The sequence below is a fragment of the Coturnix japonica genome, chromosome Z (assembly GCF_054131305.1).
Source record: "Coturnix japonica strain WE chromosome Z, WE-NBRP24, whole genome shotgun sequence".
In the NCBI taxonomy this organism is placed as follows: Eukaryota; Metazoa; Chordata; class Aves; order Galliformes; family Phasianidae; genus Coturnix; species Coturnix japonica.
This window is the reverse complement of record NC_140702.1, coordinates 25,702,556-25,717,025: the sequence shown is the minus strand read 5'-3', so window position 1 is coordinate 25,717,025 and position 14,470 is coordinate 25,702,556. Positions and strand designations below refer to the sequence as shown.

General features: G+C 36.8%; 1 protein-coding gene across 3 annotated transcripts in view; it reads right to left on the bottom strand.

The window, feature by feature from the left end:
- MAN2A1 (mannosidase alpha class 2A member 1) overlaps positions 1 to 14,470 on the bottom strand; it is a 101,191-nt gene that overhangs the window by 72,054 nt on the left and 14,667 nt on the right. For all 3 annotated transcript variants that reach the window (XR_014939255.1, XM_015849447.2, XM_085528492.1), the window contains exons 3-6: positions 12,904 to 13,048; positions 6,084 to 6,255; positions 4,365 to 4,492; positions 815 to 988 (exon numbers count right to left, since the gene is read on the bottom strand). Coding sequence is in view for 2 of the 3 variants with exons in the window: in XM_015849447.2 (XP_015704933.2) it covers positions 815 to 988; positions 4,365 to 4,492; positions 6,084 to 6,255; positions 12,904 to 13,048 (619 nt within the window). In the remaining variant the exon portion in view is untranslated. The remainder of the gene's footprint in view (positions 1 to 814; positions 989 to 4,364; positions 4,493 to 6,083; positions 6,256 to 12,903; positions 13,049 to 14,470) is intronic.

Below are 14,470 nucleotides of genomic sequence, written 5' to 3'. Positions count from 1 at the left end.
ATACGAACACTACACCATTACTATTCACGTCATTTATGCATGTATGTACCAACATTAAAAACTACGAACTGTTCCTAAAAAACTGCTTATTTCACAGTTTTATGTCTTCTTCCAAATTGCCTTCCCTGAGTACCTTTCTCACTACAATTTCTGATTAACAACATACAGATACTATAAAACTTCAAAATCATCACTACCTTTCAATAGCAAGTGTAAAAAAACTTCCTATGCTCTGTACTGACAAAACAGTGACATATCAGTTTATTTTAAAAAAGCAAAAAATAAACTTGATTGCATACCTTCACTGTACAGCTTAAAAGGACTTGGAGCAACATAACTAAGCAAAACAAAAGATTCATAGGAAAAGCACATTCATTTAAACTTTTGTTCAAAGTTTTTAAGTGGAAAATAGAAAAAAAAATGAAAAAAAAAAAAAAAAGCACAACTTACACAGTATATGGGGAGGGGGAAGAAGAGATGGGATGTGGAAAATGAAACAAAAACACATTCAAAAGTGAAGAAACAGTAAAGATAAGATGACCAACAGAAAAAATGGCAGCATTCATATTTTAATCCCCTCCCTAATGTTCAGGTATTCACTTTTCCCTTTTGTTAGACAAACTATCCTCAAATAAAGTTAACAGCCTCTTTCTTTTTTAATGGAACTTCAAGTCTACTTTTTTCTTTCTTTTTTTTTTTTTTAAATGTAAACTACTCTAAACAACCTGTGAAGATTTTTAGAGTACTTATTCAAGATATCTCCATAATTTCCCTATATAAATATAATACACATTAACAGAAAGGAAAAACGTACCCCAGTTCTGTCTCCAGAAGAATTCTAGTGTCTTCTGAGATGAAAAATATTTTTTAACTGAGTAATGCACTCTCTGTATAAGCATATTTGAAAATCCTGCGCGTTTCAGAAGATAGGCCATTGTTGGTGAATGCCCAAAGGGATCAACTGCCCAACCAGACTTTGGTTTTACTCCTGTTGACGAGGTAAAAAGTTAAAAGGGATGAAAAATTCTTACTGTTCACTCAATGAAATACGTACCAACATAGTTCAAATCAGACCATTGAATACAGAATCTCAAAGAAGATTAAAGGAAATCACATCTGAGTACTAAGCCTCCTGCAGAACACACCTTGAAATTAACTATCTAGAATTAAACAGATAATTACATAAAAAAAAAAAAAAGTCAAATATCCTAGGGGCAAGCCCATCCGTCTAACTGCATTAAAAAAACTGGGATTAGTACCTTATATTGTTATACTATTCTCATTTTGTCTCAAACATCTTTACACGGAAGCATAATTAAACTTCTTTCTCATTTAAGTCATTTCCAGATGTTACAATTGGAAAGGAACGTAGAAAGAAAATGAACCGATGCAAACATGAAAACATGATGTGACTTGTTTAATTTTCAGTCAGTGTAATTTAAATAATTTTAAACTACGTTTGCTTTGGGACTATTTTCTCTTTCAAAATGAATTAATTCACTTGGCTGGCAAAACATTAGAATCATACCATTTACTACTGCCTTTTAATTTAACTTCATAGTAGCAAATAGAGAAGTTGCATCCATCTCTTGTTTAACTAATTCTTCACTGTGGCTCCTTTGAATGCATTTTTACCTCCTCATAAAAAAAGAAACAACAACAAAAAAACAGCAACAAACAAGCAAGCAGTAGGGAGTATACTATCTTCTTGCTATAATACACTTTCAACCCCCCAATCTCCTAATTGTGAGACATAATTATGGAAATAGCAGTTTAACAAATACCACTCTAGAGAAGTTTGCTGTTCTCCAGTGGCCTGCATTTGTGGCATCAAGAAGAAGAGACCACATACGATAAAGCCAGGAAACTACTACTTACTGGTATTTCAAGCTAGATCACACAATGCTACAACCAGGGAACAGAAAAATAAGTCTAAAAAAGACTTTCTTTTCACATCTTCCCAATGAATATATCAGAAGTGCAGGTAGTGTTCTCATTAATCCTCATGGCTGGGTACTGGAATCCTGGCGAGTGTGTCACACTGAAGGCTCTATGATGTAATGTGCAACCTCGATAAACTGGTTATGCTGGTGTGGGACAGGCCATTACAGACAAGGAGAAGCGAAACATCACCAGGGCTTTAAACTAGAGCTGCTTGTTGGTTCGCAGGGCGGGGGTGGGTGACAGAGAGCCAGGGAACACTGTCACTTCAGGAAGCAACATGGTAAGCCTCAGTTTTGTCCCAGACATTAGTGGGACCTAGGAAAGTAACATGTTCAAAAGCCCAGCTGAAGTGCTCCTACATCAACGCACACAGCATGAGAAATAAGCAGGAGTTAGAAACCATGGTGTACTTAGAAAACCACAATCTTGTTGCTATCACAAAAACACAGGGGGATGATTCGCATAACTGGAGTAGCACCATTGAGGGCAATAAGCTTTTTATAAGGGCTAAGTAAAGTAGGAGGGGTGGGAGAGTTGCCTCTCAGAAAGAGAGTGGGTAGAGTGCGAGCAGCTGCCTCTAAGAAACAGCTGGGAGCAGGTTGTCTGTGGGTTAAAATTAGGGACAGGACTAACAAAAGGCAGCTGGTGGTCAGGGTCTAATACAGGCCACTTGATGAACTGGAGAGTGCTAATAAGGAAGAAAAGATGACCAAGGGAACTACAGATCAGGTAGCCTGACATCCATGCCTGTGAAGATTAAGGGATAGATCCTCCTGGAGAGAGGTTAAAGCATGTAAGGGATGAGTAGAAGATCCAAAACAGCCAGTATGGTTTCATCAAGCACAAATCATACCAAACTGGTGGCCTTCTATGATGGAGTGACCGCAATGGTGGACAAAGGAAGGGCAATTACTGTGAGACCATGTTAAAGTAGATGATAGCACCTCCTTGTCTCTAAATTGGATGTTATGGCTGGATGGATACAGCCAGAGGGTTGTCAATGGCTCTACATCCAGGTGGAGGAAAGTCACGAGGGGAGTCCTCTAGGATCTAATGAGGTTCAATAAAGGCAAGTGCAAGTTACTGCACTAGGTTCATGGCCACCACAGATATGATTACAGACTGGAAGATGAAAGCTTTGGTAGCAGCCCTGCAGAGAAGAGCTTGAGAGTACTGATGGAAGAAAAGATGGACATGAGCCAGAACGTGCCTGCAACCCAACATGACACTGGTAACCTGAGCTGCATCAAAAGAGAGATGGCTAGCAGGTAGAGAAAGGTGACTGTCTCCCCCTCTATTCTGCCTTTATAAGACCCCATCTGGAGTACATCCAGGCCTGGAGCCCCCATGTGAGAAGGATGCAGAGCTCTTGGAGCAGGCCCAGAGCAGGGGAAGGTGGGGGCACAAAGATGACCAGACAGCTGGAGCACCTCTCCGATAAAGAAAGATTGAAGGAGTTGGAATTGTTTCACTGGGAGAATAGAAAGGTCCAGGAAAACCTTATTATCTTCCAGTACTTGAAAGGAGCTTACAGGCAGGAGGAGGACTAACTTTTTTGACAAGGAGATAGTGATAGGACATGGGGCAACAGATTTAAACTGAAAGAAAGAAGTTTTAGGTTAGATGTTAGGAATAAGTTCTTGGAATATAGCAAGGCACTATCACAGCCTGCCTAGAAAAGCTAAGGATGCCCCAGGCCTGGAGGTGTTCAAGGCCAGGCGTGATGCATTCCTGGGCAGTCTGATCATGCAGTTGGCCATGCTGCCCACAGCAAAGAGGGGTTGGAACTAGGTAATATTCCAATCCGAGGCATTCTATGATTCTATGATAGTAAAACAGGCTTCCAAAATAATTTAATTAAATAGGAAAATGTTAAACTATCATTAAACTATCACAAAATAAGCAATTCCCCTGTAGAAGGGGTTCTCCTTACTAAGTAAGACTAAAACGCCTTACCGCAATAATTCCTCGTGGTTCTGAAAGTGAATGTGCTGTCTTTATTTACTTTTTTAATGCAAACAATTTTGATATTAAACTTAGGTTTCACAATTACTAGTAATATTATTTCTTAATAATCTTATGTAAAAGTCCAATTAATATACTGATTGCAGAATAGACCAAGACACACAGAATAATTTTCTAAGAATGTGAAGACCTCTGTCATCATTTTAAAAAGTACCACCAACAAAGACCACTAAAACAAGTCAGGATAGAACATTAAGTCCACTTTGTCTAGGAAGTTTTTTTCATTTTTGGTTGATCTGTAGACTGCAGTTAAAATACTATAGAGTCAGTCTTACAATTTTCACTACAAAGGTCTGATTTAATACTGCTAGAAAGCAGAGCAAGTAAAGCCTTTTAAGCATATATTTTTTAAAAAGCTGAATGAGCACAGTGAACTTTTAGTTCAGTCTACATACCCAAGTTCTGTTCCAACCACTGATGTCCTTCTATCATTTGGTCAATTATAGAGAAGTAATGAGCAGAAGCTTCATCAGGCATGACCCATCCTCCTGTTACTATTTCAAACTGACCATCTTTTATCAACCTGAAAATTATGTAAATTGAGATCAAAACCTTGCATCTGGAAAAAAACACTTTTAGAATCAATTTCTGGATATCCAGTACATATTTATAAGGGAAACAAAAACAAAATTTGAATTACGCTACTTCCATCACTGGGCTATATTTTTTTTAATCAAACACTGAACAAATGAATACATGAACCGTGAATTTCTTAATGTCGCTGTACAATAATAATTACAGCTCCACTGCAGTTATTTTTCTTTTCAAGCCAGGAAATAAGCTATTTCATGCGTAGATTACAAAAATAAAATAGTGAACATGTTATGGTGCTAGAGGTCAACTGAGCAAGAGCTACATTTAAAGCACTACTCCCATCCTTGATCTACTGTTCTTTTTACTGTTTTAGAGAGCTTAATAAAGCTTCAAAGTTGATTATACTTATATAAAAGCTCCAGCATATCTCATTCATTAAAATGGATTCTTGAAACACAAGATGATCCAGTTTCCCTATTGAGATGTCAACGAATAGAATGATCATGCTTCCAGCGCAGACTGTCTCTATAATTTAGTCTTACTACTGTGCACTAGCATGTAACTGTTAAAATCAGCTAATACAGATAATACCAATAAAAGTATTGTAAATCATACAGTAAAAAGTTACCAGTGCAGTTTCCCTGACTGTTGCAGCAGTTTAAATTAATATCTAATTTCCTTGAAGAAAGCATATAGCTCCTTAACATCATTTGCCTTTTATGGTATTCCGAAGTATTTCTTTAATCTCAGAAAAGAACTCTTGCAAATATTCATGCATTAGAGAAATATTTTAAAAAATTATTTACATGTCATTTTCAAGATTTTCAAGGTACCATAAACATGCAGTCATGAGGATTTCACCTAAATGTATACTGCACTCCACTGATCTTGAAGAACAGGAGTACAAGCAGAATAGAATGACAGAGTTGAGTTATGGACAGTTGGATTTGGTCTTGGAGCAAAGCACATTATAAATTAAACACCTGTTTTTCAAAACTTTTAACTAGATCCTTACATTTATCAAGGAGCACCTTTTCTCACTTCAGTGTCTAGTCAAAACATTTACTTTTGTATTACATTTTCACTTGTGATCTTAAAAATATATGAGCGGGGGTGTACAACTGAAAGTGCCATGTGTCTTAAAAATATATTTAAAAAGGACTAATCTCATTTCACAACAGTGTTGTAACTGAAGGAAAAAAATCTATATATGAATCACTACCATGAAAGATTATTTTTATTCAATTGCCAGTACTTAAATATGTCTTCAAATAAAGGAGCTAGCTAGGTTTACAATCACAGCACAGTTTCTATCTGACTGACATATTAAAGGTTGGACATGGAAAATTTTTCAGCATGTCAGAAATGAGGCTCTATTTGTCATAGAATCATACCGTATTTCTCACAACAGTTTTAATTTTTTACTGAAAAACAGTAAACAAAACAGAAAAATTCAGTACTTGAGTAGCTGCAGTAATTCTGCATCACAAGTGAAATATCAAGTTTACAAAGCAGTCGGTTACACACAAGATATCAAAACATGCAATATGGAATGTAAGAAGTAGCAAAAGCGTTCAAACCTTTTAACAGCATCCCTTCTCTGGCTATCTATTCCATCCCACCATTTTGAAAAGTAAGAAATCTCAGACCAAATAAACTTCCTCCGGTTGTCTTCTTGCAGTTTTATAACCATGTTATTTAAGATATGCTGCGTCTGATCTCTGAAGTAATCATCAAAAGTCTTCAGCCATCCTACATTCAAAAAAAAAAGTAAAATTTAAATTGCTTTTGAAAGTCTTAGCGATCCACCTTCATTCCACTCCCTGCAAAAAATTCAGATGAATTTCACATGCTTTAGTTAGTTTGTAGGGCTTCTTATAGGTTTTATGGTTTGTTTTGTTTTGTTTTTGGGGCAGGGGGTTGTTTCTCAACAGAATGAGACTATCAGTTAACTGGTATATTCCCAGCCTGTGAGTCATTCCATCATATACATCCCCATAATCATCCTTGAATTTATTCTTTATCTAAAAATCTTACTTAGCAAAATTACTAGTAATACATTATACATAGAGCTTAAAGAGAAATGAAATTAATGGTACTGCACATCTTCAGGTGTAAAGTAAAATGACAGCAAACTAAGCAGCATTAAGCCCTGCTACACAACTCCAGCATCATTTATGATATGTCTGTCAGCAATGACTGTTAAAAGGTATCAGCTCAGTGATGTGTACCTAATCAACCATGTATTCAGGCTTCACACTGCATAGCCTTCCATGAAGTTCCTTACCTAATAACTTACGTGAGGAAAAACATTCATGTTCCATTACAAAACTTGGAAGATTTCTCTTCTTTCCATAATTGCAATTAGGAGGAGGCAGATAAACCTTCCTACTTAACGCACAAGCAGAATATTCCTGCTCTTCATACCAGCTCGTCATGAATGTGTGTGCTGCCAAAAGGAACTTGGCAGCTGAGCTTCTGTAATGTACATTAAGTACAGAACAACACAAGTGATATTGCAAGCCATCCCTATAGCATCTACATTTTAAGATTTTGTGAGAGTTTCTTTAAGAGAGTGTGAGAACTTTATCTGGATAAATATGACCCTAGTGATTTCACACCAATTACCAGTTCTCCCCCTAGCTTTTGTTCTATGAAGGCACTGCTATCATATGACAGTGCCAACAATAAGCATGAAGCTGTTCTGGAATTAGTTAACATCATTTCAAAACAGTTAGATAAATACAAAATATTTCAGTATAAACTCTAAATTCATTATTATAACAATTCTAAAAATCAATATTCAGATTCTACTCTGCTTTCTTCTCATGGTAATAGATAGATGCCATTATTCTTAGGAAGAATTGAACATAACGTTACTTCCCTGCTTACATCAAATTGTTATCATCATAAACTATTGTAGCATGCTACTATTACTCAACTACACTGCTGAAATAAAAGTAAGCATACATTTAATTGTTTTAAACATCATAGGAAATCCCAGTAATAAAGGAACATAAAAGAATGACAGGGACAAATGGACAAATAACAAAGCAAATACCATAAAATTACATTATAATGCATGAAAAAAAAAACCCACTGTTGGAGACTTGTTTTTAATGTATTTTCAGTTAAGCTATAGAGGCAGAATATATTAGCATCCCAAACCTTGAGGAAGTCCTAGGAAAAACCTGAATGCTCACAGAATTAGTTGCAAGCCATCAGAAAGACACCTGACACGTCACTGCTGTACATCTGGTACCTTGCACTTGATACACTCAGTTCTAGACCGAGCTTTCAAGCTATTAAACCCCCTTAGTTGTGGAAACCGTTCAACTTCGCATGGAGCTGTAAACATTCAAACCTAAGTATCAGAAGTTGAACAGAATAATAAATTCACTTGCAATTGCTACATATATGCTATATTCATCTTAAATATTAATTCACATCTCAGTTTGTAACATCAATTAAGATTTTTGTACAACCTCCAGTTCACACTTTGCTTACACACAAACTAAACATTTATTCCTAAGTTGAAAAAAAAGGTTTCCCAAAGTCCATGCTTTGGGTAACATGGGAAGCTTAAAAAAAAAAAAACAACAAAAAAAAAACCTTAAGCTAAAATTTTCTTTTCTCTTGATGCTTCAATCTATTTCTTAATGCTACAGAGATTGCCACCTGAGAAACTCAGATAATCTTAAATAATAAAAAGGAGTTATTGCGAGGGCAAATAAGGTAATGTAACTCATGATACAGATAAGTAATATAGTCTCCTAAAGCAGCATTTAGGCCCGATATATGTGCACATACATTTTCACTTATACTTTGGTAGAAATCTGAGAGAAAAAAAAATGTTTTTATTTCTGTAGGCTCCACTTAAGAGCTGCTCATATTATGCTGGTAATAATCACATCCAGCAACAAACACTCAAATAATACGTACACATGTATTACAAAGTTCACAAGTCTCAATTCTGTAATAGCTAACTGAAAAAACATTATACAATTCACAGTCAATACAGCAATAAATGCTACAGGTGTGGGTCAGGTATCTTTGAAGTCTTTTGACTTCACATTAACAAAGTTTTCTGATCTTTGTTGACTACAAGTAGCTGAAACACAATTATGCCTGCAATTCATCCAAAGCATGAGAGGTACTCATTCTCATACCTATTTTCCCAATAATTTATGCATATATTATTATCGATGGAAGAATCATAGAGATCTAACTTTGCAGGTTCTGCTTGTGTTCTTGTGGAAGAAGACAAGTCAGATTTGCCAGAATCTTGTAATACCAAGTGATTCGAAGCATCAGACCTAAAAACAGAGCTCAGAACTGAAAACTACCTTTTCTTTCTTCAAGGATTCTGCTTCAGGGCAGCTTCTTTGCCTTTCAGCTACAGATTTCAGAGGTAAAACTGGTTATGTGAAAAGCTAAAGTGCTCTCAGACAACAAAATATAATATAGAATGAGAATTTTATGCTTCTAGAGCTATTAGTTACATCTTTATCAACCAACCCTATTTATTAGTAAATATTTTTCATATTTATTTTTACAATGTAGGTTCATTATACCTTAAAGGTTTTTCACCAGAAGGCATTTCCTTTGCACCACACCTTTTAATTCTCAGTGGAAAAGGAATCATGTAACCATTACCTACACAAGAGATTTTACATCTCTATTGTAGGTAAGTTTTCTCATTTTCAAGTGCTTATTAAGAAGCATTTTCATAATACAGACAATTCCACTGAAGTGCTGTTACCAGAAGTCTGAAGATTTCCTGTGGTAAGTCTACCTAAAGCAAACAGCGCCACACAGTCACACCTGTAGTCAAGGAAGAGACTACACATACTAGTGCTATATCTCAGTCTAATGTTATTCAATATCAGTTATGAAAACTGAATGTGATTGAAAACACTTAGATTGTAAGCACAAGCAAATGGTGATTCCTTGGTTTCCTAAATACAGATTTTATATTCAAGAAATGTATCGCTTAGATATTAATATTAAAGGTAACGGACAAAACAAGACATCAGTAAGGTGAAAGGTATCTCTGATGTCAGCCAAGGTATTGCACAAGCCCTCAGGGATGACCTATGTAGGAAAAAAAAAATTCACAACAGAAGAAAAGAGACAGGTCTCATTACTTCACAGAATTACTCAAATGTTATTATATGAGAGGCAACCACACACAGGATTTCTTTCAGAGACCTGGAAAAACAAGTACCTAGCTGATTTAATGACTGACTCCCTCCAAAATAAACTACTGACTGCTGATAAAAGCACCTATCTCAGAAGCAAAATTCATAATGGCCAACACCCCTGCATTTGGAAGTGGGCCAGAGCACTGCTGGAGAAGGCAGGGTAGAATCAGATTAAACTTCGTTAAACTGAACTTTCAAGCACGCCAAAAGACATCACCACTCAGATGTAAAATTGAAGAGCTGACAGACACACTGCAAACATACTTCCTGGGTAAGAAAGTTCTCCAAGTGACAACATAAGAAGTTAATCAAGAAAAGGGGCTGGCAGGACTAGCTCTGGTAAAGCCAGTTTTGGAAGTTTAATAATACTGCCAAATCAAAAGGGTTTTTGCTTTCCACTTGTTTGGTTTCTTTTTCCTACATACAACAAACAACCCAACCATGACAGAGAAAAATGCAGAATTCATGGGTTGAAATAAAACTATGGACTAAGACAGAGAAAAGTAAGAGGATGATACTTATGACTACATATACATGTATGTATATAATAAATGATGCACCAGCAATTACTAACTGTCCTCCAGACAATGCCCTGTTAGCCTGCCAAGGAGTGGAAGAGAGCAAGATGCAGTCCCACCTCGTTCAAAACTCCTTCAGCATTATGTCATATGGTATGGAATATCCCTTTGGTCAGTTCAAGCCAGCTGTCCTAATTCTGTTCCTTCACAGCTTCTTGAGCCCTTCTCTGCATATAGCCTTGGCTCTGTGCAGCACTGAGTAGCTGCAACTACAACATCAATCTGTTACCAATGTTTTGTGTTTTTTTTTTTCTCTCCTAGAACCGAAATTCCTCAGCGTAAAAGCAACATAAGAGCAGAGGAAGTCTAAGTCCACCTCATGAAGCTAGATGTGCACAATCTATGGGGTCCAATGACATGCACTCTGAGGTCCTGGACTAGCTGGCTGATGTGGCTGCCTGACAGTTAAAGTCCTTGGTATTGAAAAAAGGAAAGCATTGCTCTCATTTTTAAGAAAGGGAGAAAGGAAGACCAGGAATAAGACAAGAGAATAATTTTTATTGTCTGTACCTGGAAAGATCATGGAGCAGATCCTCCTGGACACTATATTAAGTCACATGTGAAATGAGGAGCTCATCCAAGACAGCTCATCCCAACTGATCTAGAGGCCTTCTATGATGGAGCAACAGCACTGGTGGACAAAGGAAAGACAATGGATGTCGTCTACCTCAACGTCCACATGGCCTTTGACATGGGTCTGCACCACATCCTTATCTTTAAATTACAGAGATACGAATTCAAAGGATGGACTATTTAGTTGGACAGCTGCAGCCCACTGGACGGCTGTGATCAACAGCTACATGTCCAAGTGGAGGCCACTGATGACTGGTATTCCCCAAAGGTTGGTACTGGGACAGCTAACTCCTTAACAACTTTAGCATTAATGACATAGACAATGGGATCAAGTGCACCCTCAGCAAGGCTTGCAGATGACACTAAGCCAAGTAGAACAGCTGATACAATAGAAAGAAAGGAAGTTATCCAAAGGTATCTGGACAAGCCTGAGCTGTGGGCCCATGAAGACTTCATAAGGACCAGCAAGGCCAGCCACAAGGAGCTGTACTTGAGTTGCAGTAATCCTAGATGTGTGTACCGACTGAGAACTCGCTGATTACAACCCTACAGAGTAGGACTTGGGGGTCCTAGTAGACAGAAAGCTGTACATGAGTCACCAGCAAATGCTTGAAGCCCAAAAGGCCCAACAGTATCATGGGCTGCACCTGTTCGGTCCTAATGAGGCTCCATCTGGAGTATTGCAAGGCTTTCCACAGCAGGGGAGTTGGAACTAGATGAAGTTTTTTTCCAATTCAAGTCTTTACACAACTATATTATCTGTAGATATAAAGATTACGCAAAGAATGAAGGTCAGAAAGCTGAAGGTTAGGTCCAGAGAGACCTTCCAGAATAGCAAAAGAAATTGTTCAGCTCTGTATGAAGCCCTGGTTAGACAGGGCAGGTAGTAGAATGAAATCATACCAATCTGATCTTACATAGAAGACTGTTACAGATGGAATGTCTAGAGAACAAGTTGAAACAATAAAAATAACAACAGGATTACTAAAGCCTGTAGAAAAAAAAAAAAAAGAACAAAGGGCTATGCTTAAATGATATATATACACAAGGGAAAGCCCTGACTTTGTCAGAAACTGTGCCATTATGGAACTTATATGGAGAGTAAACAGAGTAGTGTACTTCGAAGTAGGAAAAGGATGAACCTACCATTCTCATACATCTAGTTAGGCAGTTATAAAACAGCATATTTAGCATTAGAGTAAGAAAGCATCTATCTCCTGGTTAGTTTTGGAAAAGTCCAGCAGAACAAGTGATCTGAAAGTTAATATTCAGTGATCAAAGAGTCTGCGCTCCTGAAAAGAGGCAAGGAAAATGTTGACTGAAAATGCAGGCTCTTACCCTTCACTGTCATATACTGCACTTGAAGAGAAACTAGTATAGGAACACTGAGTCTTTATCAAACCTCATGATGTTAATGGACACCTAAGAAGTTTTAAGCAAAGCTGTTTTAAGCTTCCACCTGTAACCCCCAAACATCATGCACGTTGTGCAGAGGTTATTTTTCCTGAGCATTTCAAAGTCACATCCAAATTACCGATCTTACTTAGTCAGATTTCAGCTTAAATGCAGACTTCATATTATCCCACTGTAGCTTTCCTAGGCTAGGGGACAGACAGCTAAGTAGGGAGTTTCAATGGTAAGTCTGAAGTTTTTGACTACGCAACATCTACCAGAAACTACATTCCTTTAGCAGAAGCTGAGGATTTAATATCCAAGTTACACTAGGAAATCAAAATAAGAACAGGTTTTATTTGATGCACCAATGAATAAGCTGTGTTTAACAGCAACACAAACACAGAAAATTATTTTCTAGTAACAGCATTCAACTTCTAAACTCCAGTTAATGTATCCAACTACTAAGTCTATCAAAACAAGTTGTCCCTTGAAATCAACAGCATTTAAATTGTATTTCTTTGACTGTTTTGCTAAACTTAGATATAATAAATCATGTAGCATGCTTCAAAAACACTCAGATTATAACAGAAATTTTAGTATGTATCTTACTTAATTCAAAAGCCTTTCCATACCCAAATAAGAAGTATTACCTGGATCATTATGTGAATGAGGCACAACAAAAACCTGAAGTGGTTCATTGTCCCATTCATTTTCATTGTACGTAATATCAAATCCTTGTTTCCAAACGCCACCATCTGGATTATCGAAAGGAAGAATGTCATAGACATCTGACATCTAAAAAGAAATAAATATAAAATATAAAATAGAAATTCATCAAAAAGAATTACATTAAACCAAAGCTATTTTCTTCAAAAACCAGCAATACCACTGGATCAGCCTGTTTGTTACAAAGGGAGAGATTAATTGTTAAGATGAAGCTCCTTGCATACCTTCAAAGGTTGCTTTGTATTTTTGAATTATGCAAGCAGTTTTAGGAAAAAAGATATCATAACATTTTTCCCAAACAGATGTGTGCATTTTAGAAGTTATATTCTAATATACACAAGTCTGTCAAGAATTAAAAAGAGGGAAAAAAGCCATTTTAACTCTTTTTTTATTTACTTACAAATCAAGCCAGAGGCTTAGTTGGGCCCAAAACAAATGTCAGCTGTGTGAAATTTACTCAGCACTCCCAAGAACTGGGCAAAATTGAAAGCAGCAGTCAAGAAAGAGTTTTATTCTTTTGGTATACTTCTACACCTGCTCCTACAACTCAAGTTAAACAACTCATGACTGAGCTAGGAAGAAAAATTAACAGACACATGGCATTTGGAATTGTCAGTCTTCACATGCTTTCAGGAAAGAAGAAAAAGCCACTGAATCTCACCTAGAGAGAACCATCTAAGAGGAAGGCACACATTCAGGAAAAATATAATTTAAATACATAAAGCACAAACTGTGTTCAGGACTAAGATTGTACATGCACATAAACACAAGTTGGAACATAAGCCATCATAAACCTAGACCTCACCTAGTGCCTCACTTGAGCCTTGACTAATTATCTGGGTTGCATGAGATAAAGTCCCATCACAGCTGTGCCAGAATTGCTTCCACCTTCCAACAACACTGCTTAAAAGAAAATACAGGTGCAACAGTAGCAGGCACATACATTTTGTTCTGTCTGTTCAAGGAGAACAAGGAAGTGTTATACGGATACTAGGCGAAAAACATTTCCTTGCTTTCCTAGGATTTGATTTTCAAGAAATATGATTCTTCTATGAAAGATTCTATGAATCATATTTCTTCTTTGTGGAAAATGACGTGCATACTCCTCAAATTTGCCTGTTACCAATAACAGAACATAGGACTGAAAAATTCTTTTGAAGCACCAAACATAAAAAAATATTTATTTAAAAGGCAAGAATTCATGGGAGGCACACACATTCCTATGAGTCTTTCTAATGTGCAATACCTGAATTTCATATAGGGGTTTCTACATTCTGCAAGATGCCAATTCATACAGTCCACAATATACTCAATATATATTAATCATATATATATATATATATATATAACCATATAATATGCATTAGATAAAAAGGGATCTGAAACTATGCTCACATGGTTCATGATATGGGAACTGCAACTCAGGAAACAAATCTTGGGAGTTCTCTGAAATAACTCAATGACCTGGTGTGCCATCTATTGAGGTTTGCT